The sequence below is a fragment of the Aethalodelphis obliquidens genome, unplaced genomic scaffold (genome assembly GCF_003676395.1).
Source record: "Aethalodelphis obliquidens isolate GAN/ISIS:26980383/991018 unplaced genomic scaffold, ASM367639v1 scaffold99, whole genome shotgun sequence".
In the NCBI taxonomy this organism is placed as follows: Eukaryota; Metazoa; Chordata; class Mammalia; order Artiodactyla; family Delphinidae; genus Aethalodelphis; species Aethalodelphis obliquidens.
Window position 1 is genome coordinate 1,224,935 of NW_020838043.1, and position 27,884 is coordinate 1,252,818.

The 27,884-nt window shown below is 41.6% G+C and overlaps 1 protein-coding gene across 3 annotated transcripts in view; it reads right to left on the reverse strand.

Moving 5' to 3' along the window:
• SMS (spermine synthase) overlaps window positions 1–27,884 on the reverse strand; it is a 60,753-nt gene that overhangs the window by 5,371 nt on the left and 27,498 nt on the right. For all 3 annotated transcript variants that reach the window (XM_027096185.1, XM_027096184.1, XM_027096183.1), the window contains exons 3-9: window positions 25,874–25,964; window positions 25,257–25,321; window positions 19,781–19,956; window positions 18,083–18,237; window positions 17,316–17,405; window positions 4,124–4,238; window positions 3,195–3,274 (exon numbers count right to left, since the gene is read on the reverse strand). In XM_027096185.1, the coding sequence (XP_026951986.1) occupies window positions 3,195–3,274; window positions 4,124–4,238; window positions 17,316–17,405; window positions 18,083–18,237; window positions 19,781–19,956; window positions 25,257–25,321; window positions 25,874–25,964 (772 nt within the window). The remainder of the gene's footprint in view (window positions 1–3,194; window positions 3,275–4,123; window positions 4,239–17,315; window positions 17,406–18,082; window positions 18,238–19,780; window positions 19,957–25,256; window positions 25,322–25,873; window positions 25,965–27,884) is intronic.

Here is a 27,884-nt window from a genome sequence, read left to right on the forward strand (position 1 = left end):
CTTCCAGAAGGCGGGAGGGGATTAGGGAGGAATGCAGACGAGTCAAGCGTACTGGTTACATCCATGACTGCGGGGGGACGGGGAAGTTAATATCTTTGTATCATAACTAATATGAATACCACACACATATTTTTGTACTTTGAAATAACCTACAGTTTTTTTTTATAATGAGGGGTGGGGGGAACCTGCCTCCTAGTCCCACAAAAGCAATTCTTCCCTGGATTCAAATTCGCCTAGCCTGCCAGCGGTGGATCGATGAATCCCCACACATTCCAGGACGCCTTCCCCAGCTCTGTGGCCCACAGACAAGGCTGTCTTCAACCAGCCACAGTGACACTAGTGACATCATGAACTTGCCATTGTGATGCAAGCAGTTTTAGGCAGGAACATTTAGCTTTTGTCAGTCACCAAGTTAACAAGCCAAACAACATTTTTGTCCCATCTTTAACCTTACTCCATTTCTAAGCTACAGGCTCAGGGAAGGGGGGTGGGTGTGAATTAAAGGTATCTCCTGAGCATACCACGTGGTAGTTTTTGAAAGTATTACACTGTGGGAATGACATCAGTACATACTGAGTCAAACAACACTGCAGCTCTTGACTCCTGCTTCTTCAAAGGCCTACGCCCCCTTGGTTCATATGACACATTCAACCACCCAACATACTGTGGGATTCCTGGGTATCATAAAAAGAGATCGCCTTGAGTTTCCAACTATAATGAATGCGGGGGTGGGAAGGATGTCCTAATACATCTTTTGGACAATTCTTAGAAACCAGCACAGCCTTGAGTATTTAAGGTGATTTTTAGTAAAAGTTGGCTGGCAAAGGCCAGGTTATCAAAGCCTGAATCATTAGTATTTAGGAATGGGCGGGGATGATCTGTCAAGTAAGCCTTTCTATTAGTTGTCCATACTGAGAAAGCAGTTCCCCAAGGAAGCAGTGTACCAGGTAAATACAACAAAAGAAAACACTCGTGCTTTCTTCCTAACGGTACCTATTCTCTACTATAAACTGACTGGTTTGCAGTAGATCCAAATTGTTTTCAGTCACTTTTGATTAAAGATGTCAGAGCCTCACAGTCTCCCCAACTTAAGCTCCATGAGACTTCTATTTGCAGAAACATAAAAAGAACCAAATTCTATCAATATATGCTCTGCTTGAGAAATATCCACTTATGAAAAGCCCAACTCACTGAATTCGGGTTGTTTTTATAAGAATAAGACCACTTGGTTTGAGCAGGTTTCATTGTAGAGTTCCTGTAAAGCAGGGGTCAGAACCCTTTACAGGGTTCCTGTAAAGGGCCAGACAGAAAATATTTTAGGCTTTGCAGATCATATAGTTTTCACCAAAAGTGCTCCAAAGCTGCCGCTGTAGCAAAAGCAGCCATGGACGCTCTGTAATGAATGGGCATGACTGTGTGCCAAGAAAACTGCAAAAACTAGCAGTAGATGAGATCTGGCCCGTGGTTTACAGACCCCTGGACCCATGGCTTTTAAAAAGTCAATTCTACAATGTGTTTTAAAAATCATTCTTAAGGATCAGGGTAAGAAAAAGTCCATTCGTCGACAGTTGTCTGTTCCCTTGAAGCTTGCCAACACTTTCACCAAGTGCAAGGTCCAGGATTAATTGCCCGTGCAGGGGGAGGAGGAAGAAAACAGGATGGGATGGAAACTAATTCAAGGTGTCTCTTAAGTTGCCCAGCTGTTTTCGGCACTATGAATCTCAGATCCCGTAAACTGTCTGGGGTCTGCTTAAAAAAGTCTCCTTGGGAGAATAAAGTTAGGACCTTTCTAGTAGCTCTTGACATTTAACTATAACAATGCTTTAAAAAAGTTGGGGGGGAGGTGGAATTCTCCTGAAAATGCTGAAGAATTACAGGGACCAGAGTACAATACTGTTTATCTTCTGCTTATGAATCAAGGGATTTTTGTACCAAGTAAAAAGACGGATCATCAATTAGCTGCTTTTGCTGTCATTTTCGAAAAGTTAAGGACTTTAGTAGGTTATATATATATGTATTTTTTACATATCAAGAAATACTAACTTCAAACCTTTTAAAATTAAGAATCCCCTAGAAAATGAGGAAAATACAATTTGCTTCCACCTGGTGGCAGCAGCTCATACTACAGCCAGAGCAGTTTATGAAATTATGTAGATGGCTTTTCCACTAAGAATCTCCTAGAGGATGAGGGGAAAAACCACGGTCTGTGTCTCCATCTAGTGGCAGTAACTCATACTACAGCCAAAGCAGTTTATGAAATTATGCTGATGGCTTTTCCACTAAGAATTTCCTAGAGCAGCGGTCCCCAACCTTTTTGGCACCAGGGACCAGTTTTGTGGAAGACAGTTTTTCCACGGAAGGTGGGGGGATGGTTCAGGGGGTAATGTGAGCCATGGGGAGCGGCAGATGAAGCTTCGCTGGTTCACTCGCCGCTCCCCTCCTGCTGTGCGGCCCGATTCCTCACAGGCCACAGGCTGGTACTGGCCCATGGCCCGGGAGTTGGGGACCCCTGCCCTAGAGTTTGGGGGTGGGGGGTGGAATCACAGTCTGTGTCTCCATCTGGTGACAACTGCTTATACTACATCCAAAGCCCAAGTTTAATAAATCAGAAGGTTGTGGTAACAGGACACAACAGAACTCATTAATTCCCTAAAAATGACAGGTCAGCTATTTACAAACTTACTGCTTGAGAACATAATCCAATTATACTGGTCTGTCCTTGAAATTTTTTTCAGTACAATACGGTTTTATTTATCCACTTCTCTATTACATCTTCAACTACTTCCTTCCATATTGACAATGTTGGGGATGATAGAATTAATATATTGCATAATTGCTCAATTGCTTTATGCCACGTTACAAATATAACAACCTCAATAACAATACTAATACCATCACCACCAACATGATTACTGAAAATATACAAAGGATTTTTGCATATACTTGTCCCAGTCTCCCCCACTCACCACTATTTTTAATAGTTGTACTATCCCTACATTGTCAGAGCATACAGCCATTACATACTATACGCACTCCCTTTTAACCTTCATTTAGTCTTAATTTTACAAGTAACTAAATAGTTAGTGCTACCATTAGTCTTTATGTTAATGTCTCCTTAAGTATTTTGGCTGTGTGAAGCACAAAACATAAAATTTCAAGAGTTTTGGGAAAAAAACACTTAAGTAAGTCTATACCTGTGTAAAATATTTCCCATCCTGTTTCAATACTTTCATTGAGAGGTCAAGAATCAGTCTGAGAAACTCCCATGTGGAATCTGGATGTAAAAAAAAAAAATTAAGTTTTATAAATATGAGTTTACGTGCATGAGAAACAACATCTAAAGTCAAACATTCACATTAATATTCAACAATACAAAAAATAAGAAATAGCCATGAGCTTCTTTAAGACCCAATATTCGAGGGCTTATTCGTGAATGACAGCATACTGTCACATATTTTGTGTCTTGGACACACGTGCACATACACGCATACACAAGCAAGATCAAAAGCAAATGTGCATGTACGTAGCAGTGTCCTCACCATACCCATAAAGATTTGACACAAAGGCAGTGGTTGAAATCTGAAAGACAACAGCTTTAAGTAACGGGGAAAGCAGCAACATCTCAAGAGAGAAACTGCAAGGGTGAGGGTCAGCGAGGGTCATCAGGTGGTGACCCGAGTCTGGAAACTCAGCAGGAAGACAAGGTAATAGAAAAAACATGAACACTGAAATCCTAAGCTAGCAGTAATTTCGAGTGGTGGTCTGAGAAGGGGAACTGTCTCTGGTGTGGCTTAGAAAGGTCACCATATTGTCCCAGTACAGGTTAAAAAAATCACAGTATGTAAAAATAAGTTATCCAACAAGCTAGTGTCTCAATGGTATGAGTCATTTTATTTCATGCTTACTTCAAACAACTGAATTAATTTTTCTCATTTAATGGCAAAACAGGATTTGACCAAAGCCAAATATAGCCATCTTTCCACCTCTGGCCTCAGTTTAACTACCTTTAATAAATGAAGGAACTTTTCTAGACAATCTCTTAAGATCCTTTCATTCTCACATGGTGCCAAGAAAAACGTTTCCATGAACATTATCTTGGTTAAAAAGAAAAAACAGAATCTACCTTCTTCCGGAGATGTGGAGATTGGAACAGCTGTCAAATCATTAATCACATAATCAAACTCTCTCCCTTCTTTGGCGTACCTCTTCAGTACTGGAATACAGTCTTCTATTAGAACCTTCCAGAGAGAACAGGAACAGATGCGGGTGAGCCAACACATATGGAAGTAGTTAAACACTTGTAAAAGGAAAGGGGAGACGGCATGTGGGGGTTGAGGGCCACAGCACCCTGCCGCACAAGCAAAAATGACTTCCACCCATACCTGCTAAGAGCTAAAATTCAGGACCTACTGCATGCTTTACAACTCCTCGCAGGTACTATTATCATCCCCATTTTACAAATAGAGACACAAACGAGAGAGGTCACAAAGCCTGCTCAAAGGCACCCAATAAGAAACGGAGCCAAGAAGCACACCTAGATCTGAAAACCAAGTTCACACTTTTAACTCTAATCTATACTGCCTATCCTACTGCATGTATTTTCTTCTACTTTTAGTTTTTCTTTTATACTAAGCACTGAATGACTTTGTTGTCTATTGATTTATTTTTTGCACCTTACCTCTAATACCTCAAGTACTGATGGTAATAAAGCCATGTGATAAATGCCAGCTCTCACAATCACAGAGTTATTAACAAGCAGAGTATAGCAGGTAGAAGCTGGAATTCTCATACAGACCCTTTACAGTAAATACAGGAAATAAGTTTGGGGTTTGCCGTATCTTTGGAGTACTGAAGCTATGAGCTAGGGACCCACCTAGCTGTAGGCAAATTCCTGAACAAGAAAGGAGTTATTCTCCTTGTCTTTTCATTTTTCTACTTAACAAAAAACATGTTCGTGTATAAAAAAAAAAATCACATGTAACAAGTCAGAAATCGAGCTTGCCACAATTCCCTAAGATAAACTATTCCAGATCTTTTCCTATAAATGAACACATATCCTCAAAACCACAATTCTTGAAGAAACTGGATCTTCCTGTCCGGTTGTTACATAACTCGTTTCATTTAATGCATCAAGTGCAACCATGCAAAGATCTAGAAGGCACTAACACCTCAGCCGCCTCCAACTACGTATCAGTCTTGTTTGATATGTTCAGTTTTCCCTTGTGCTCAAAGTCTTGTGCACATTCACCCGCACATAAACACAAATGCTTGTTCTCGTTTGTATAACTAGGATCACACACATCGTTCTGAACTTGGCAACTTTCACCTAACACCATTCCAGGTAATGATTTTTTTTAAAAATATTAACATACCACTAAAAGTGCTATATATTCTTACCATCGTCAAGTCTTGGTCTCTACAAACACAGCCATAACAAACCTCCTTGTATAGATGACGGTTGCCTGGATGCCCAAACATTGGGTTGCCAGAACAAAAGGCATGTGTACTTTACTTTTTAATTCTGAAGGCAATTCTTGCTCCATAAAGCACCTGTGTCCTTGCAGCCTTCCCAGTACTGGATGTTGTCCCCGTTGTTTTATTTTGTCGAGTCCCTTGCTAACTTTTCACCAGAACTTCACGCCACCAATAGGGGCAAGCAGCTTGTCATGTTTGCAGGCTATTTGACTTTCGTCTTCTGAAAAGTACCAATGAAAGCGAGTACCCCTAAAGCCGAATTCCTCTGCCAACTTTATGATTAACCTCTCTATCCAAAACTTTATTCCCTTTCTTGTCCCACACCTGTTCCCCTCAAGCCTGAGGAGTATCAAAGAAGCTGGGGGCGGGGGGTGTTGAAACTGAGCAGGGCCCTGCGGGCCCTCCCGGGTACAAAACCTTTCTGTATCCCTACACCTAACAATCTGATACATAACTCTGGGATCTTCGACAGGAACTAAGGCCCCCACCCACGTGGAGGCTGGTAACTTCAGGCTGAGCACAAGTATTTACAACCATTAGACTGATGACTGAGAATCCAGTTAACACCACCGGGGTACCTCACCACCAACCAATCAGAAGAAAACTACACACCCTGCAGCTCTCCCCTCAAATTTGCCTTAAAAAACTCTTCCCTGAAAACCCATTAGAGCTTGACCTGCCTGTTCCTGCTTGGCCCTTGCAATAAACCTTTCTTTGCTCCAAACGCTGAAGTTTGTTTGTTCGGCCTCACTGTGTATCAGGCACACGAATTAGGTTTCACCAGTTTTGATGAGCCAACCAAGGGACTGTGCCCGAGACAGGTCGACCCTGGCCGAGGGCAGCCTTCTTCCCTGAGTCCCCAACAGCCACCAGAGCTCATTTCACTCAGAGGAACTTGGAGGGACGCTCCCTGGCGATGCCGGATGCCAGCCCTTTCAGCACAGGACTGTTTAGAACCAAGAAACATTCTGACCTACGGCCCACCTTAGGTATCGGTTTGGGCTGAGTCTCTCCAGCATGCGTGAGCTAGGAATTCTACCGGCTCCGTCTAGGTTCATTCCCTTTCAGGAAGTGAGCCACTCTGGGTTCACTGAGAGTCAATCTGATTCTCTTTTGGGAGTCAGACGAATCTGTTTGGAGGCCTCCATCTGGGAGTGGGAAAGCAATTTTGAAATATACCTTATCTGATCTCTTGTCTATGCGACCGTATTTGTTTTTTATATCTGTGTATCAGTCAGTACTTGCATTGGCTGGTTAAGATATCTCTGGTAATGGAGCTCATACTGACACCATGGTTATTCTTCCCTATTGCACTGGCTTCACCTACAGCAAAGAAATCTTCCCTTCTAGTTACAAAAAACATGTTCATGTAAAAAAAAAAAATCACATGTAACAAATCAGAAATCGAGCTTGACACAATTCCCTAAGATAAAGGGACTAGGGGACTAGGCTTGGTCAGTTGGCTTCACCTCTGATAGGGCATTGGTTGGCTCTCTCCCTTTCTGGGGCTAGGGAACTGTGACCCTGAGATTGTTCTGCATTGCATTGGTTTGCTCTTTGCTTGGTATTTGACACCACCAGCCATGAATAACTATGGATGAGCACAGCTCTGGTCCATCTTGTAGTCCCCTAGAGTACATTTTTCAGAACTGGGAGATCAGCTTTGCTCCCATGAATGAAAGAAAATATTCATCGTAACACTGCCTGGCCTCAGTACGCCTTGGGATCTGGACAACAATGGCCCTCTAAATTATAACAGCATCTTTCAACTAGAACTGTTTTATAAAAGGGAAGTGAAATGGGGTGAAATTCCTTATGTATAGGCTTTTATGCTATGTCGTATCTAACTGAGCCTTTTGGAACTGATTTGGCTTTTATTTTGGGTGTGAGCATGAGTGTCTTGGTACACGAGTCCCAATCCTGTTCTCTCTTCCTGGTTTTAACCCTCTTTAAGGGAGTCTTGGTAACCTGAACGCTGATTCAAGTTCATCTGGAAGGGAAGCATGTGAATGTGCGTGAGTGATATGTATTACTGTCTATTACTGTTATCGATTTAAACCGAATTGGCTACTTACAAACTGAAGGAAATCTCACCCTGAAAATGGCTAAGATGGGGCTCTTCTGACATTCCAAAACTAGTTTGTGTGTGCACAGTTAGTAGAGGTTAGCTAATACCTTGGAGATGAAAATGATCTACCTGGGCTCTCAGAAACTTTAATCGTCTGTGATCCCTGACACCGGGGTGGGAGTGGGGGGGACGGGGACAGGGAAGGGGGCTTTTTAAACACAAACAGGAAAACTTTTACATCTGTGTCTATATAGACATATGTATGTCTATGTGTACATTATAAATATGTGTCTATCTCCAAATGGCATTGACAAGATTGGTTTGTGGATGAGTTCCATTTAACTGACCTAAACAAAATTATGTGCTTATTTAAATTCTCAGAAATATAAAAAACTAGTTAAATTTCAGGTTCATGTGATCTGGGAAACATTATTAAATTGATATTTGGTATTAAATCTAACTTAAGCATGTTGGTTTAATATACACATGTCTTTAGAGTCATCAGTATTAAGTATAATACTTTTATTGCATCTAGGGTTACTGAAAGTTCATATTGTTATAAAATTTGTCAACAAAAAAAACTTGATGAGACATTTGAGTAAATTAAATGTAAATTAGGTAAGTTTTCTAGGAGAAACCTTCTTTTCAAATGTTTAAAAAATAAGGGAAGGGCTTCCCTGGTAGCGCAGTGGTTGGGAGCCCGCCTGCCGATGCAGGGAACACAGGTTCGTGCCCCAGTCCAGGAAGATCCCACATGCCACGGAGCAGCTGGGCCCGTGAGCCATGGCCGCTGAGCCTGCGCGTCCGGAGCCTGTGCTCCGCAACGGGAGAGGCCACAACAGTGAGAGGCCCGCGTACCTCAAAAAAAAAAAAAAAAAAAAAGGCTGATGACGCATGCGCCCTTTTTGGCCAACTGCATCATTGTCGAAGTTCTGCCGCTTTTCATGTGCTTTAAAGGCGAGTCCAATCTACCTCTTGAAAACTGTTTCCTGCAATTCTGCATTGCTTTCAAATCCTCTTCGTTGCCTTACCTCAATATATTTTTGGACGATAGTTATCATTTATAACTCTGCAGGTTTGTGAATTGCAGTGCCCCTGAGCTCCATTTTTCAACTCGCTTATTCAGGAGCTGGCCGCAAAACCCCAGGATTGCTTCAGGCCCTATTCTGGTCCCGGGGGGCAGGCTGATCCTTTGGTTAATTCTTCTTCCTGATTGGAAATTAGAGTGACATGTGCCTGTCCAAACACCTAGAGCTAGTCTCTCATTGGTTCCCCTACTTCCCGTTCATCCTCCGGCCAAATTGCACACTGTATGAAACAGGAGGTTAAAGGTGCTGATTCTCCAAGTGAGGAGATTGTTAGTAAAGCGGCTGGAATGGCAAACCCGCGCACCAGGAGATGAAAAATGAGGTGCGTTTTAGAAACCTTTCCCGATCACACGGTGTACCATCGTCTGGGTTTCCCATGCAGGTTGTAGCTATAGGAAGATTTCCTTGAACCTGGAGATTTGGGACCCTTGGAATGGGTACCACGCAGTATTACTTTAAAGGGTCTGCATTTGCTCACCCAACCTCACCAATCCTCTCAGCCCCAAGATTGCCCAGCCTTATGTCTCATCCAGCTGTGCGTCTAGATGTGGTCAATCCAGGTTGCATCACAGCCCCTGAACGAATTTTGTAAAAATTTCTCTTTCACTGTCTTTTTTTTTGTAATTTATTTTTATAATGGGGTATCTGATTTTCACTGCTGTGTTTATGCCGCTTTACACCCACTTGATTCACTTACAAAGAGATATCAATAAACGTTTTTTTAAGATTCTTAAAAAAAAAAAAGAATAGGCTGATGCAAGACTGGAGTTTGGTTTTTTGGTTTTCTCTCTCTGCTGGCAAAACAAAGTTTTCTTACAATGCTAAGCTGCTTTCAATAACAGATTGTGAGTTTTTTTGCCTTTCTGAGGGATCTGACTGTAACTTTCTATATTTGCCTTTGAGATCTTTTATTGTCACTTTGGTTAGGTGAATGGGTATTGTTTCACAATGACCTATGATCTTATTTGACCAGGTGTTTTGAAACTTTTTAATATTTTTGACAAACGTCCCAAATATCAAATTCTAACTGACGTTCTTTTGACCTCCAGCTAACTTTAGGATGCTTCAGAAGAACCCTAAGGCATCTCAGAGATTAAATGAACTAGGATACTTCAGTATGTTAAATTACATGGGAAGCATTGTCAAATGAATGTTAAGCCTTACCAGGTTATACGGTATGGGCAAATGTTTTTATATTCTTAAAATTATATGAAACACAACATTATAAATCAACTATACTCCAGTAAATTTTTTTTAATTATATGGAATTTCTCAAAGTCTGGTGTGTCCTGATAAAATGTTACTCATAATTCTAGTAATTACATTGGGATCAGGTGTTTAACTGTACCTTTTAAGTCTTGTCACTCAGTTACTGTTCTACTGTTTTTCCAAAAGTGCTTCATCTTCAAGAAGATTCATAAAAAGGACTTTTTGACATGTCCAAGTCTCATAAATTTCAGATCATATCGATGAACTGGGTAAGCAATTACAGAATCCTAACAGAAAAACCTGGCGTCTTCATAAACACTGTTAACAAAAAGGATTACTGAGTGAACTGGTGAATATGGTTATAATTTTTATGGTTTTTGTCTAAAATACTACTGGTTTTGATCTGTGTTTTCCAGATATAAGGAAACACTTCCCCTCAAGCTAATTATGACTTACAGCAATGAAACAATGATTTTTTTTTTCTACCTGAGCCCTCCAAAAATTGGCAACTCAGATTTCCCAGCAACCTTATCAAGGTGAACAAGAAAGGTCACTACCTGACAAGCGCAGGAGTCTCAAGATGTTTTGGAGACCTCTAGAAGAGAGGAATTCACCCAGATCTACAGACATGGCAGGCAGAATCTGTGGCAAGCCCTTGGCATAGCTTTCCTGGCCCTGAGGGGCCTTTTAAAAATTCAGTCTGGGATTCCTTATGAAAAGTTCCAGCACAGCCAATTTAAAGGATCAATTACACGTATGTAAATAAATCAGACCAAGTTTGTGAAAGTCTGATTTCCATAATTTGGCTAAAATATTTGGTAAAAAATGAGGGTAATTTTGGAGAAAGATTGTTTCAATAGATATTAAATTCTAGTTCTGTTGGGGTCTGTATTTATTGCCTAAGACTTACTTCCCAGATAGCTCCTTGTTATATAGTTGTAAAGTTTAACCGAATTATTAAAGACACTGAGCTTGTTTCTGAAGCTTATAACAGCAACCTATCTTGAGATGAAGATCAGACGTCCCATGACCTGTGTGTGACAAGGCCCTATCAAAATTGAAAGCTACTGTGTTAACCATATTGTTGCCCCCAATGTTCAGGATAGAAAGAAAATTTTCTAGTGAAGTTGTCAGGGTATAACTACTCATACATGACATATATAATTGCTAGCTTTAAGTCTACTGCTAAAAGCACATACACACTGCTTGTGTTACAATTCGGTATAATTAACTAAATGTGTAGCCTATGAAATGTTTCCCCATTAGCATACCTCTGAGCCTGCTGACAGCATCTGATTAGTTTTCCCCCAAAGTAGATACCTAGGCAAATTTATATAAACAAAAAGGAGGCCTAGCACAGAGGAACATGAGGGACCCAGGGGGAGGCAGCAACCACCCTGACAACGAGGGACAAGTACTTTGGTCTACTGAAAGATTTGCAATCAAAAGGGGAAATGATAGAAAAATCTTCACATATGGAAGTATGGGGGAGTCATTCTGGCTTATACACGGTTTAACTTAAACTTTACTGACCAGAGCGGCCTGGTCATATGGTACATATGCTTTGGCCATTGAGGAGGGGAATGAATTTGTCAAGTCAAAATGGAAGACATGTGGTTCAGACATCCAAGGTAGAACTAGGTGGCCTTTGAGGACGTGATTTTAGACACATCTGTCTTGTTGAGAACTTGAATTTTCTGAACTGTATCAGACTCTGGGATACCACCAGCCATTCTCAAAGTAGTGCTGGCTGGCAGCTGCAACCTTATCTCAAGGTCTCCTCTTGTAACTATTAAATTTTTTGGACAACAAAACTGCTTTAGATCATACATTAGCAGAAAAAGGAGACATGTAATGGCCAATAGCTCCTTTCATGTTAATATCACATCAAAAGTTATAACCTACTTAGGGGGAGACTTGTAACCAGTTAATGTAATTTTATCTAAGTACCAGGTCCAGATTGGTTTTCAGGCTCATTCTCCTGAATTTCTCAGGGAATGATATCTACTTTCCAAGGTCTGTGTGGGTTGTCACTACTACTCCTACTCCTAGATCTGGCACACCAAAACAGTGGACTAAAGAACTGAGATCTTTTTTTTTAAAAGAATTGTTTTGATGTGGACCATTTTTAAAGTCTTTATTGAATTTGTTACAATATTGCTTCTGTTTTATGTTTTGGTTTTTTGGCCATGAGGCATGTGGGATCCTAGCTCCCAGACCAGGGATCAAACCTGTACCCCCTGCATTGGAAGGCGAAGTCTTAACCACTGGACCACCAGGGAAGTCCCAGGAACTGAGATCTTAATCATACAAGACTCTGATTCAAGACTTGGAACTTGGGAGTATTTCCAACTCAGTGTCCACTCCCCAAGGTGAGGCAGGACTATGCCCCATTTTAGCAGGAAGCAGACAGACAGGTCATCACCCCATTCCCTCAAAGATTTGGAGAAGGTTGAAACAGGGGTGGGGTATTAAAACTGAGTCATCCATCTCCCCAGCCCCCAAAAGTGGATTCCCTCGGCGGAGTTTATGATTAACCTCTTTATCCAAAAGTTTATTCCCTTTCTTATCCCACACCTGTTCCCATCAAGACTGAGGAGTATCAAAGAAAAGGGGAATTTAAAGTGAGTGGGGCGCCGCAGGCCCCTCCCAGGTACAAGTCTTTCTGTGTCCCTATAGATAACAATCTGATACATAACAGTTCTTAACCAGGAACTAAAGCCCCCACCCAGGCAGAGGACAGTAACTTCAGGCTGTGCACAAGCACATGGACCCAGCCTGGCTGAAACAAGATGGCTGATGATTTGAGATTTCTTTAACACCACCCTGTTACCATCAACCAGAGGAAGGTCACACACCCTGCACCTTCCCCCAAATTTTGCCTGTAAAACCACTTCCCTAGACACCACCAGGGAGTTCGGGTCTTTATCACATGAGCTGCCTGTTCTTTGCTTGCCCTTTGCAATAAACTTTGCTCCAAATTCCATTTCAGTTTGTTTGGCCTCACTGTGCACTGGGCACACGAACTTGGGGTCTACAACACCAGTTTATATCCTTTACACCTTTAGTTAATATTTTAAAATATTAGTAGGGGCTCTTTGTATTATTAAAGGGATTAATTCCCTATCATGTTTGTTGCCATTATTTTCAGACTTTTGGCTTGGTTTATATAGTATGATGTTACTACTTACTGGTTTCTTGTCTTTCATTATGAGGTTTCCCAACTTCAAGGTTAGATACTCTAAATTTCTCTAAATGTATTAGTTTTAGTATCTAGAGCTTAAGTCATCTGAAATTATTTTTTCTATGGCTTCTAGGGTTAATTTTGTTCTCATGCAGATGGACAGCCCATTATGTCGACATTTACTAAATCAACTAAACCTTTTCCCAAACTGAAAACACTTAGGTCCATATATTAGCTTTGTGTCTACACAAACACCAAGGTGTGGTCAAGTCTCTGTGCCATACTTCTATATTTGTCATCATCATACTTCCTCTATTTGCTTACTGTACTTCACAGTAAATTAATAAGAGGACAAATCTCCCTTCACTGTGATCTTTTTTTAATTTTTTCTTGGCGAGTCTTAGATAATTACGGTTTCAAGAGAACTTCAAAATCATTTGGTCTAATTCTAAAAACCCCCTTGGGGATTATGGTACTTTTTCATCTAAGAAATAACTTGTCTCTCCACATATTCACAGTTCAGTTGCTTGTCTATCAATAAGATCTTAACATAATTCTATCAGTCTCAAAATCATTCCTGTTAAATTTATTCCTAGTATCAACTGGTTATTATTTTGAAAACGATTTCTGGCCCACACTCAATTTCCATTCAAACTTTTGCATTTACAATAAGGAAAAAAGTTTTAGTCTGCCTTTATCCTATCGCTACACCAAATTCTCATGAGTTCAGCTTGTTTTCTAGATGAGTTTTCTATATTTTGTGAGCATTCATGTCCTCTGCAAGTAATGTGGTTCTGTCTATGTTTCTACTGTTTTCATTTTCCTACCTTACTGCATTAAGGAGTCAAAAACAAGGTTAAACAGAGCATCCTCTTCTACTTCCTAGTTTTAGTGGAAAACGCTTATGTATTTTGCCATTTAATACAGTATCTTTACATTTCTGATCGTTTCTATTATGTTTAGGTAGTTTCCCTTCTCTTGTAATTTTCTTACCAAGTTTTTATTAAGACTGCTAAATATTCTCAAATGGTTTGTCACCTGTTAATACCAAATTATTTTATTATTTTTATAATGGATTGTGTTGACAATAGATTTATGGATTGTGTTAAGAGATTTAAGATTCATATCTCTTCGGGCTTCCCTGGTGGCGCAGTGGTTCTGCCGATGCAGGGGACGCGGGTTCGTGCCCCAGTCCAGGAGGATCCCACATGCCGCAGAGCGGCTAGTCCCGTGAGCCATGGCCGCTGAGCCTGCGCTCCGCAACGGGAGAGGCCACAACAGTGAGAGGCCCGCGTACCGCAAAAAAAAAAAAAGATTCATATCTTTATACTTAACTAAATTTTTTTTGGACATAACTGAAAATTCTTTAAACTGCTAGATTTACTGCTTATAAATCTATTTTCTAAAAAAGGATAACATTAATTATGTTTTATAAATGATAAACAGTTGCAAGGACCTGGTATTTTTTTAATGGTAGTATTTTAATGGCTAAGGGGCTTGCCTACTGCTGTCCCACAGACCAGGAACCCCCACCCCTTTAGAGCTCCAGGAAAACTCTCAGCCTCAGAAGAATTTTTCAGACTCCCCCTGGTGGCTTTTCTGTTCCTGAAAGGGAACTCCACAGTACTGAAGGTTTAGGTTTGCGGTTCTTGTTACATTTTTTTCTTAATCCATAAGTCAACCTAAGGAGCCGCCAGGGAGACATGAATTTGAAACATTCCTCTAAAGTTACCCTATAAATTGCCCTTTAAACTCCCTAAACTTACTGTCTTCATCTACAAAATAGAAACAGTTGCCACTTGATACACATGTGAGGATTAACACTTTAGGCAGAGGGTCTGGCTAACAATGCAAACATTTGCAAACAATGGTAACTTTTAGCTCATTGTGAAAAGTCTGTCATGCTCTGAAGAACCTAAATTCCCCCTCTTCTTTTTCATGTGTATAGCATTATATTTTGACTTCCGTGTATACTATAGTATGCTCACTGCCAAAAGCATAGTTTCCATCCATTACCATACAGTTTGATCCCCTTTAGCCATTTCACCCTCCCCTACCCCTTCCCCTCTGAGAAGCACTACTCTGTTCTCTGTATCTATGTATTTTTATTTGGTTTGTTTTTTTCCTTTATTTAAATTTTTTTTTACATTCCACATGAGTGAAATCAGTATTTTTACAGTATTTTTCTTTCTCCATCTGACTTTATGCTAAGTGGAAATAATACCCTCAAGGTTCATCCACGTTGTCACAAATGTCAAGATTTCTTTCTTTTTTTATGGCTGAGTAGGATTCTATTGTGTATGTATACACCACATCTTCTTTATCCGTTCATCTGTTGATGGACAGTTAGGGTGCTTCCATATCTTGGCTATTGTAAATAATGCTGCAATAAACATGGAGGTGCACGTATCTTTTCGAATTAGTGTTACCCTTTTCTTCAAATAAACACCCAGGATTGGAACTGCTGCATCCTCCCTCCCTTTTTAAACTTTCCAACAGTGTAAGTGAAATACGTACTTTCTTTTCCTTTTGCCCATAAAACTATCACAACTGCATTTTAACATTGATATAATTTCTCTCTGTTTAAAAAATTAACACACGTGGGCTTCCCTGGTGGCACAGTGGTTGAGAGTCCGCCTGCCGATGCAGGGGACGCGGGTTTGTGCCCCGGTCCGGGAAGATCCCACATGCCGCACAGCGGCTGGCCCTGTGAGCCATGGCCACTGAGCCTGCACGTCTGGAGCCTGTGCTCCGCAATGGGAGAGGCCACAACAGTGAGAGGCCCGTGTACCGCAAAAAAAAAAAAAAAAGAAAAGAAAAAATTAACACATGTACCATGAAATCGAATGTGGATACACACGTATTAGAGAACATGGGTAGGTGTAGGTAATTTACATAACAAATGAAAGCATTCATCTATATGTTTATAAAACTAGAGGTACACATTTAAGATTCTGGTCAAATAAAAATATGCATTTGCTTAGTTATTTTGTTCTACCTAATAATGTAGGTATGGGCACCTAACATATGAATCCTCAAAATACAATACAAAATGTATCCTATAGGGCTTCCCTGGTGGCACAGTGGTTGAGAGTCCGCCTGCCGATGCAGGGAACACGGGTTCGTGCCCCGGTCCGGGAAGATCCCACATGCCGCGGAGCGGCTGGGCCCGTGAGCCATGGCCGCTGAGCCTGTGCGTCCGGAGCCTGTGCTCCGCAACAGGAGAGGCCGCAACAGTGAGAGGCCCGCGTACCGCAAAAAAAAAAAAAAAAATGTATCCTATAAACTATAATGATCAGTCAACTTACAAGCACAGTAGAATTTAGGAACTTATTTGCTTAGCAAGAATCAATTATTCCTACATCAAACATCATCTACAAACTCTAATAAATAGCTGAATTCCTTCTCAAAGACCCAGACACAGAAAGACTCAGGCTAAAGAGACAAAAGTCAAAAGTGGTGGTTGCCAGGTCATAAAAAAGGTACATGGCATCTTTTATACAAGAATGACTTAATGTTATTAAATTCAAAGAATCTGGAGTTAGCCATTTCTTTCTTTCTTTCTTTCTTTTAAACTATATGTACACACCTTCCCTGAATACAAATGTATATAGAACTCACATAAAGAGAATAAAGGATAGCAGAACAGGCTACCTCAAAATACGGTGCTTTGGCATATTGAACATTTTGAGCTGTAGGCACTTGAAAAACAGCAAATGTAGGGAGAGGCTTTCTCTGAACTCCCCTTTATCTGCCTAAAGACACATCCTCCAAAAGGAATTCAACTGCCATAGATCCCCTCCCCGAGGAATTCAACCAGGGAGGATGGCCTCTTATCACAGCAGATAAGGCTGACACCACACCCAGACAAACTCTGTCACAAACTATCATACTTCTTTTTCTACTCTTCTAAGGGCCCTGTTCATTTTTCCTAAGTCATTTATTCTCCCTTAAGACTCCTACATCCCTCTGACCCTATTAGGATCATATTTAAGCCTAAATTCTAAAGCTACCTCTGAGTTGCTCATTTTTCTGTGCATCTCCCATAAATACATGAGTTTAAAACATTTAATAACTTGTTTTTCCTCTTGTTAGTCTTTTATTACGGGGGTCTCAGGCAAGTACTAGAAGGGTAGAGGGAAAATTTTTCCTCCCCTACAAGATGACCTATCATCTTGATTATTTATCTTCTTAACCAATTATACTTAAAGCTGTTTTCAGAAGGCACAGTTCTGATCAACATATTATCAGTTGACATAATAAAAAAACATTATCTGATAAATATAATTACCTGATAGCAGTCTCCTTTAAGATTGTCTAGGACATCACCACATGTTTTTCGCATGTATTTCTTACATCCGTCAATCACCATTTGGTCAATGTTCGAAATAGGTTAAGGAGAAATTTCCCCTGGATTTGGATGTATCAAAGAATTCTAAGATATACTTTTTAAAAAGGTTAAGATGAACATAACATTTTTTAACACTAATTTGCGTATCGTAAGTTTAAAAAATGATAAATGAGACAATGACTTCATTTGTTGTGCACCAAGGACACTCAAAAGGAACTCAATTTTCTTCTAATGAAGAAGCCATTTCAGCAATTGCTGAACAGTAGACACAGTACAAAGGTTACTTGCTCTTTAATTGTCAACTCTGCTTCTTTGTTGGTAGCCATATAAAAAGGTACTGGTGGGCTTCCCTGGTGGCGCAGTGGTCGAGAGTCCGCCTGCCGATGCAGGGGACACGGGTTCTTGCCCCGGTCTGGGAAGATCCCACATGCTGCGGAGCAGCTGGGCCCGTGAGCCACGGCCGCTGAGCCTGTGCGTCCAGAGCCTGTACTCGGCAACAGGAGAGGCCACAACAGTGAGAGGCCCGCGTACAGGAAAAAAAAAAAAAAAAAAAAAAAAAAAGGTACTGGTACTAAGTCGAAATGTTTGTTCAAGGTAGTCTTTATAACACATTTACCTCGTAACATTAACTTGAGTCTTAAGACAAAAAATGAGGAAGAAAACAAACAAAGCCCACTTAACTTGATCTCTTATACCACAAAGGATATCTCTACCATAGTGACCATCTTTGGTTTCAGTTTGACTATTTCACATAATATGCCCCCATCTCCGCCTCCTAGAATCAGTACGTCTTTGCCAGTGTAATCTTCTTTGCCGCTGCCCATGATGGCCCGGGTATACGCCAGATCACTTTCCGCCAAATCTAGGGAGAAGAAACATCCAAAATGGTGACTATAACCAAAGCCATACACCACCTGACTTATACCAGAAAGTGCTAGAATCTAGAAAATTCAGAAATTTTCATTTTCAATCTTTAAAAACAGCAGTATACAGAGGTGTTGTTTTTCTGGTTTTTTGGATTGTGGACTTTCATCAACCCTACTCATCTTAACACCCAACATAAAATGTTACCTACATAGATTATATACATATATACTTTAGTCAGTAGGAAGAAAATTCAGTCTTTAGACTGTTCTGATATGATAATTAAAAAGCAATTGCATGTGTCCAGATGAAATATGAAGCAGAGTTGCTTCAAAAGAATATGAGGGGCTTCCCTGGTGGCGCAGTGGTTGAGAGTCCGCCTGCCGATGCAGGGGACACGGGTTTGTGTCCCGGTCCGGGAAGATCCCACATGCCGCACAGCGGCTGGGCCCATGAGCCATGGCCGCTGAGCCTGCGCGTCCAGAGCCTGTGCTCCGCAACGGGAGAGGCCACAAGAGTGAGAGGCCCGCGTACCGCAAAAAAAAAAAGAATATGAGAGGTATGTATGTCCATGCCTCTCTCTCACTTTGTCACAGACATATATATACACTACCAAACGTAAGGTAGATAGCTAGTGGGAAGCAGCCGCATAGCACAGGGAGATCAGCTCAGGGAGATCAGCTCTCGGTGCTTTGTGACCGCCTGGAGGGGTGGGATAGGGAGGGTGGGAGGGAGGGAGGGAGACGCAAGAGGGAAGAGATATGGGAACATATGTATATTTATAACTGATTCCCTTTGTTATAAAGCAGAAACTAACACACCATTGTAAAGCAATTATACTCCAATAAAGATGTAAAAAAAAAAAAAAAAAGAATATGAGAGGGAGAAAAGTAGACCGGGGTTCAGGGGAAACAAGATTGGCCAGGAGTTTATAATCGTTGGCACTCAAGGGTGAGTATATGTCGGTTCATCTTACTGTTTTGTCTACTTTGGTTTGGAATTTCCCATCTAAAAGACTTCTTTAAAAATAAGCAACATAAAATAGATAACCAACAAGGACCTACTGTATAGCCAAGGACCTACTGTATAGCACAGGGAACTCTACTCAATATCTTGTAATAACCTATAATGGGAGAGAATATAAATAACAATAATATATATTCATATACATATGTATAACTGAATCACTCTACTGTACACCTGAAACTAACAACACTGTAAATCAACTATACTTCAATAAAAAATTTTTTTTAAAAAGGCAATTACATTTTCTTTTGAAATACAATCTAAATACTAATCACTAAGAAAACTAAGGAAAAAAGAGTAACAAGACAGAATTTTCATGGCTCTACTATAAAACATGAAAGCCCAGAGAAGCCACAGGTTAATCCAATGCAAATACTCATCTCAAAAAAAAAAAAACAACCCAGCAGGGCCATGGACAAATCTGGACAAATCCACAACGGTGGTATGTGTCAGGAAAACACAATCTAATACATTGTCACTTTGTCATGCGATTGGGGTAGGGATGGAATACTTACTAACATCCCCACTGAGGATGAGAATATTTCCAAATTGTTTTGAGTGTAAAATTTTAATGTTCTGGTAAGGTGAGTCTTCATCATACACCACTTCATCTATGTCGTACTCAACCAGGCGGCCATCTGCAGTGGGCCAGTATCTGTCAATGGCCCCTCCTCGAACTATGGGTGGTAATCTGGAAAAAAAGGAAAACAGGAATGAGTCTTAAAAGAAAGGCTGCTTAGGTGAGGCTGCCTTAAAAGAGGACCTGGGAACAAGCATGTGCAGGAGCCACATGACCCCAGGCAGACTCCTAAATAGTACACAACCAATCTAAAACTTGCGCTTTGAGGTTTATACAAACATGGCCACTACCAAATTTCAACACTGTTGTACATTAAGAATTTACTTTTTAAAAAACCTTTCTGGCATACTTTAAATTTTCCCTAAAAAATGTTGAAGGAGAAAATGGCCATTGCAAACATCATCCTTCACCCCCAAATACTCCAGCAGGAATCTGTTAAGACTGCCTACATAGCTACTTTGTCACTACCACATCCATTGAAGTCCACATGGATGGAATACCAGCACCTAGTAAGGAATCCATGTTCAAGTATCCCCAACTGCCAATTATCTCCTTCAGAGCTATTCTACTTTTTTTTTTTTTTCCTCATGGAACCTATTTTCTTTCTTTCTTTCTTTCTTTATTTTTTTTAAACATCTTTATTGGAGTATAATTGCTTTACAATGGTATGTTAGTTTCAGCTTCACAACAAAATGAATCAGTTATATATATACATATATTCCCATATCTCTTCCCGCTTGCGTCTCCCTCCCTCCCACCCTCCCTATCCCACCCCTCCAGGCGGTCACAAAGCACCGAGCTGTTCTACTTTTGAATGAAGAATCATATACTGTATTTTGCTGTTTCCCTTTTTTACCCTCATTTAATCGAAAATAGTCCGTTGCAGGAATAGACACAGACAGAGAATGGACTTGAGTACACGGATGAAGTGAGAGATTGGCATGGACATATATACACTACCCAACGTAAAATAGATAGCTAGTGGGAAGCAGCCTCATAGCACAGGGAGATCAGCTTGGTGCTTTGTGACCACCGAGAGGGGTGGGATAGGGAGGGTGGGAGGGAGACGCAAGAGGGAAGAGATATGGGGATATATGTATATGTATAACTGATTCACTTTGTTATAAAGCAGAACTAACACAGCACTGTAAAGCAATTATACTCCAATAAAGATGTTAAAAAAGAAAAGAGAAAAAAAGAAAAGAAAATAGTCTGTTGGCGTCGTCACCTCTTCCCCGTGTTTCATGACATTGACATCACAGCAAAGTCCAGACCAGGTGTTCTGCAGGAAATCCCTCAAGTGGGTTTGCCTGAAGATCTCTTCAATAGTCAAGTTGGCATATCATGCAAGCATCACATCAGGGGCACGAGATGTGTTCCTGTCCTATTATTGGTGATGCAAAGAGTGACCACATGGTTAAAGCAGATGCCCACGAGATCCCTACGCTTGCAAAGGTACCGTTTTTCCTTTTGAAATTACTAAGCAGGGTGTGGAGCGGTCCTGTGAAACTGAGTCAAGGTCCTGATCTTTCAACAAACCTTCACCAGTGGCTTTGGCATGTAGAACATTCTTGCCTGAACCAATTATTATGAGAAGAGCTGCAAACTGATGATTTTCTCATTCAGTTCTTTCTGTTAATACTGAGTATTTTAGATAGGGTGAATGTACTAGAAACTAACAGCAGAGGACACTACATGAAAAGGAAAACCAGACCTGGAAAGGGGGCTTGGCAAATTAAGTGGAACACAAACAAGATGAGAACTCACTGCATACATAACACAACCATGGGCAAGTCCTGTGTTCTCAAGTACAGTGGGGTTTACAGTAAACAAGCCACAGGTACCTAAAATGCTGGGCTGGGCTACCTCTGACTCGCTTTGATAAGTCTTTGCTCTTCCGCTCACCTGTTTCCAAGAATACAGTCTGAACCTGTTACAGGTTAATAAGGCTTTCTATGAGGAAATACTAACATCTGCAAAAAGCACTGAATTTACAAAGCAAATTCCCATAAACTGTCATTTAATCCTAACTCCTCCTAATTTAACCACTTCTTCATCTTCCAGGAGAACAAACTCAGCTGTTGGAATTAGGCAGATCAGAGGTTTTTCTTGTAAAATGTGGCACCCCAAACAGGACAAACCCCGAGAGTAGGCAAACAGGACTTGGGGGAAGCCTCTTCCACCTCTGGCTGATCGGTGGTGGGTGGCATGAGGTGGGAGCATGAGCTACCTGTGACACTGGATGAAAGTAACAAATAGCAACTCAAGGGCTTTCAGGGGAGGAAACCCACCCCTCGGGTCGGACAGCTGGCCAGCTACCGGCAATTACTGAACTATGCACAAACCCAATGAAAACAATGTCCATTCTCAATTGAGTCAGTGGTGCCTTGGGTGCAGGTAAGAGCTCTTTCCTCCACAGTAACACAGTGGTTTTTAAAGAGATGCAAAGAAGCAAGGATCTTTTTCTTTTTAACATCTTTATTGGAGTATAATTGCTTTACAATGATGTGTTAGTTTCTGCTTTATAACAAAGTGAATCAGTTATACATATACACATGTTCCCATAGCTCTTCCCTCTTGCATCTCCCTCCCTCCCACCCCTCTAGGTGGTCACAAAGCACCGAGGTGATGCAAGGATCTTTAAGGATGGGGAAGCCATCACCTTGATCATACCGAGCAGGACCCTGTGGGGCTCCTGGGCACAAAAGCCTTTCTGTGTCCCCCATTTCTTGATTACAAGAAACGGGGCTTCATTCAGCCTTCAAGACCTTCCCTGAGTGCCCATGGGCAGTTCAAACAGATGCTAATTAGGGAAGGGAGGGGATGTGCAGAAGAGGGAGGAACAGTCAAAGGAAACAATAGTGCAGCCTTGGGGCACGGTCCTGGTTCCCCTCAAGGGACACACATAACAGTCTCTTTGAGCTGTTTTGCAGATACTGAAGCCCCCACCAGGTGGCAGAAGTTAACTGCATGCTGCCCACCAGCACGTAGACCCCAGACCAGTTGCAACCAGAAGGCTGATGATGCTGACGCCCACTTACCTCCCCACCAGCCAATCAGAAGAATGTCCACGAGTGGATCACGCTCTCCTTGAACCATTACTATAAAACTCCTCACTACCCCCTCCAGGTCGGGACACGCAGTTCTGACGGCATTAGTCCACTATGGCCCCCTTTGCCTGGCAAAGCAATAAACCTATTCTTTTCTACTTCACCCAAAACTCTGTCTCCAAGATTTAATTCAGTGTTGGGGTACAGAGGCCGGATTTGGCTTCACTAACATGAAGCACATCTCCCTGAAATGGGCTTTGGGAGATATTCTGGAGCCCTACATAACTCTCTTTTCAACCTTCACTACAGAAAGTTGAAAATAGATGGTAGAGAGAAAGACAGAATATGTCCCGGGCCTCAGGTACACCGTGTAAATTGCAAGAATTTTTCTTTTCAACAAAACATTACTGATGTAAGCTTGTTTTTCCTGTTTCTTTTCTTTTGAATAGCAGGATATGAAAATAAAGTTTCTAATGAATCCCATGGCTTCTTAATTCAGATTTAAATCACTGGCCACAGGGGAGTAATCATTTCAGATGTTAGTGAGTCATTTGTTAATGATTCAGTCTCTAACAATGTCATTCCCCAGACAGAAAAGTGGCACCATTCTTGTCCTTTTGAGGCCAAAAACAAAGGGCCTACAACAAAGTATTCCCAACAACTTCCTGCCCCCTCCACCCTGATTTTATGAAAAGATGTAAAAACAGTGACAAGGAAAAACAAGGCCTGTGCTGTTTTGAACTGAAGATCGGAAGTATAACTGCATTCTCACTTCAAAAACTCCCATATCAAAACCACAAAGGAACCAGACTTCTCATGAGTGGGGAAGCCCATAAATGCATTCCATCTATTTGCTCACTCCTAGAAGTAATCCCAATAAAAACCAGACCAATTAAAAAAAAAATCAGGCATTTTGATGTTGGCCAATTCATTATCACCGAGTTAAAGACACAGTGGGAACCCGTTCAATTCAGATGGACCAGGAAAGATTTGGAAAATTCTGCAAGCAGGAAAAGAGGGAAATTCCAGAAAAGATTGTAGGTGTGGACAAGTTCTTTAAGGATGGGGAAGGGCCCGAGGACACGTAAGCTGAACTTGGGTGGGGTAAACAAGTCTGGGTGCTCCAACAGATTTCAATCAAGTGGCAGAGTTCTACACTGTGTCCTGCTCTCTTCACATGCAGTTTCCTGCTTTGTGTCCATGTTGGAGGTTAAACAATTTTCCAGTTATCTTACATCTGCCCTGGGGCTTTCCTCTAGGCTGATCAAATTTAGCAGGATGAGCCATTATGTACTTAACTGTTCTTAAACAGCCAGTAAGGACTCCCTCTTGTGGAAAGTGCCCTGAAATGGAGAAGTCTGTATTCTGGATGGTCACTTCCATCAGTGATGCCCCGACCTTACCGAAGTCTCTCTGTGTTTCTGCATCTACGGGTTTGCCTTTATGAGCAAGGGACAAGCCCACTTTTGAGGGCCTGATAAGGAGCCACCCAGGCAGGGCAAGGCAGAACCGCTCAGAATTACCTGCTGTGCAGCCATGATTAATTCCCAGGACCTACCAGACTCTATCCCTCGCAACAAATGTCAAAACTATTACTTCTATCAAAGCTCTTTTAACATCTGACACCACTGACAAATACTTCTGTTCTGTCCAACAGAACATTTCTGGCACCACAGAAATGTTCTTTATCTGCGTTGTCCAATATGGCAGTCACCAGCCATTAGCTAGAGACATGAGGCGAGACTGAGGAACTGAACTGTTTTTTTATTAACTTAGTTTTAAATAGTCACATGTGGCATATAGTGGCTGCACTCCTCAAGAAAGGTTAATGGTCTTCGTTTTCATCTGAAAAGAACCCACCAGGGGCTGCTCAAGGTGGGTGGCCTCTGAAACTCTTAGTACCTTGCAGTATCAATGTCATCTTACCTGAAAGCACTGAGGCAAATTTTCTATCATCCCATGCTGTCATAAATCTCTTAAAACTGCTTAATTCTACTCTGGGGCCCAGAACTCTGAGGAAAGACAAGACAATCTTTTCTCTTTACTGGACAGGGTCGAGGCGTTTTCTAGCTCCCCTTCGAGGTGCCAGCCCCACCTGATTCTCTGCGTTACACAGTTCCAGCCCCTTGGAATCACTGTACACTCCCTTCTGCCTTTGTTCCACTTTGTCTAGCATCTCTTTCTCTCATATACAGTTAGTCTTCTGTTGTAAGGGCCCACTACCTCAGTCTACCAAGTGGCCAGAAGCAGAAGTCAACTTTGATCTCTTCTACATCTTAGACACTGCTCAGGGATAACACCACCATTCTGATTATTTTATCGATGAACCAAATATAAAAGAACATTCAGGAGTGGACTTACCGCTTCACCCGCTCAGTACTGTCCTGACTCAATTCTTTCATTCTTTCTTCTACTTTGTTCAAAAGCTGCAATCAAAAGAAAAGAAATGGGCTTATCGAATAAGCTGAGTGGAACAGGAGGTTGAGACTGTGTTGGCAGAGCTGTGATACTGGCAGATGCCCAGATACACCTGTCCTCCCTAACCCCTACAGCAGCCTGCAGGCCTGGCACAATTCCACACGCCACTAGCGCAACACAGTGTCAACCTCGCTTCAGCCTAAAGTACCAACAAAATAATGGCAAAGGGAAAGCCTCAAGAATATTGCAGCTGTAACATCCTGGATAAAGGTTTACATTCCCTCCAGTGCAAAAGTAAAATCATAACTCAGTACTCAAGCAGTCAAGGGAAAGATGACAGCCAGGTTCCTAAAAACTACTGAGGAACAACTATTTTTCTTCTAAAATCACTTACTTGAAGGGAGGCAAGTTTAAAATTAAGTGAATATTTAAGATAAAATAGAAATTTTATTGAAAAAAAATAAGTGAAACTCAGCAAATAGGTGAAAATAATTTTATCATTAAACTGAGCAGTTTTTGTGATCCTCAAATACTTGAGTAAATAAAAGTGGAAAACTGACACTGTCAACTTCTTTGCCTTGTGCATCACCGTCGTAACTCTGAAGGTCCAGCAACACCAATCCATGCGGGTAAATTCTCAAATTGGCAAAGCTACAGAGGAAAGCATAATTTTAAGGTTAGGAATTGTATCACGGCACTCAAAAGAAAAAAGACACCAACCCAGTTAAAAGGCAAAACCACCGCTCTTTTTTCCCTATATTACATAATTGTCCCTGTTGCTTTCTCATTAGAGCCTCTTCATGGGGGCAGGGAAGCCAATCATTTAGGGAAGATTTTAGAGAGAGCCATCAAGTGCTAAGGTTTTCAAAACAGGTTCTTGGGTCCAGAAAGTGATTCAGCAGCAAGTCCTATGCATCTGATTTTTAAGAAGGTTCCCCAGCAGTGATTGACTCCTCCTTAAAAGGAAGCGAGGGTGGTGAAGAGCAAACTGGGTTCTCCCAATTACCCTCAGAGTTCAAAACAGAGCCGTGGTATTTCTTTTGTTTGTTTGAATAAATTTATTTATTTATTTATTTTTGGCTGCGTTGGGTCTTCGTTGCTGTGCACGGGCTTTCTCTAGTTGTGGCGAGCAGGGGCTACTCTTCGTTGCGGTGCGCAGGCTTCTCATTACAGTGGCTTCTCTTGTTGTGGAGCACGGGCTCTAGGCGTGCGGGCTTCAGTAGCTGTGGCACACGGGCTCAGTAGTTGTGGCTCGTGGGCTCTAGAGCGCAGGCTCAGTAGCTGTGGCACACGGGCTTAGTTGCTCTGCGGCATGTGGGACCTTTCCGGACCAGGGCTCGAACCCGTGTCCCCTGCACTGGCAGGCAGATTCTTCACCACTGCGCCACCAGGGAAGTCCCCAGAGCCGTGTTTTTCTGACTGCAAGCAGGTGGTGGCTAAATTCACTGAGCTCGGGGCCTGCAAGCCAGATCCAGCCCGTGGCATGTTTTGTAAAGCCTGCAGATTAAGTATGTTTTTTTACATTTTTAAAGAGTTGCTTAAGAAAAAAGAGGGAGTATGTGACAGGGACCTTATGTAGCTCCTTACAGGAAAAGCTTTAACCTCTAATTTAGTGTATCTGACCAGCTTTTTTATGGAATAAAAATAAAGAGTGTATTACACGTGTAAGAATTATCTGAAGAAACTTTTCTTTCAATTAGACATGTATATTTGTATACATGCAGATGTGTATGTGCACATCTGATATAAAATCACTTCTTACTATAAGGTGTGGTTAAAGAAACGTTTGAATGACACTAAATAAGATGAAGAATTCTGTTTGGAGAATACGGGCAGTGTGCTTAGATTAAAAAAATAAATACAACTGTGGGAGTTCCCTGGTGGTCAGTGGTTAAGAATCCGCCTTCCAATGCAGGGGACATAGGTTCAATCCCTGTTCGGGGAACTAAGATCCCACACGCTGCGAAGCAACTAAGCCCTTGCGCTCTAGAGCCTGCGCAGCACAACTAGAGAGCCTGTGCTGCAACAGAAGATCCCGCGTGCCGCAACGAAGATCCTGCGTGCCACAACTAAGACCCGATGCAGCCAAATAAATAAAATAAATATTAAAAAAAAATACAACTAGTTAATTTTCACCTTCAGCCCTTAAATGGCCTCAAAATCAAGTTCAGGCCCAGGACACCACAAACTCATCTGCACCTGCACGAGCTGACCATCCCCACCCACCACCACCACCAGTCACATAAAGGAGAGGGGCCAGGGGTAAAGGAAGGAGAGAGAAATGCCACCTCTTAACCAGCTAGGTGGTTCTAGCAAAGAATCCCCCACCAGAGAACCTAGGAACACAGAGAATGCCGAAAGGTAGAGTCAAACCTCACCGGATTAAAACCGGAAATAAAGAAAGAGGAAAAGTTGCAAGGGGGAGAAAATGGAGACCAAGAAAAAAGGTGACTGAGGACCAGGACCACACACAAAGGGGTCATTAACCAGAAGTGAGGCCACCCTTTACACACACATCCACCCACACATACAAACACACATCCCCACCCCTACACACACACACACACACAC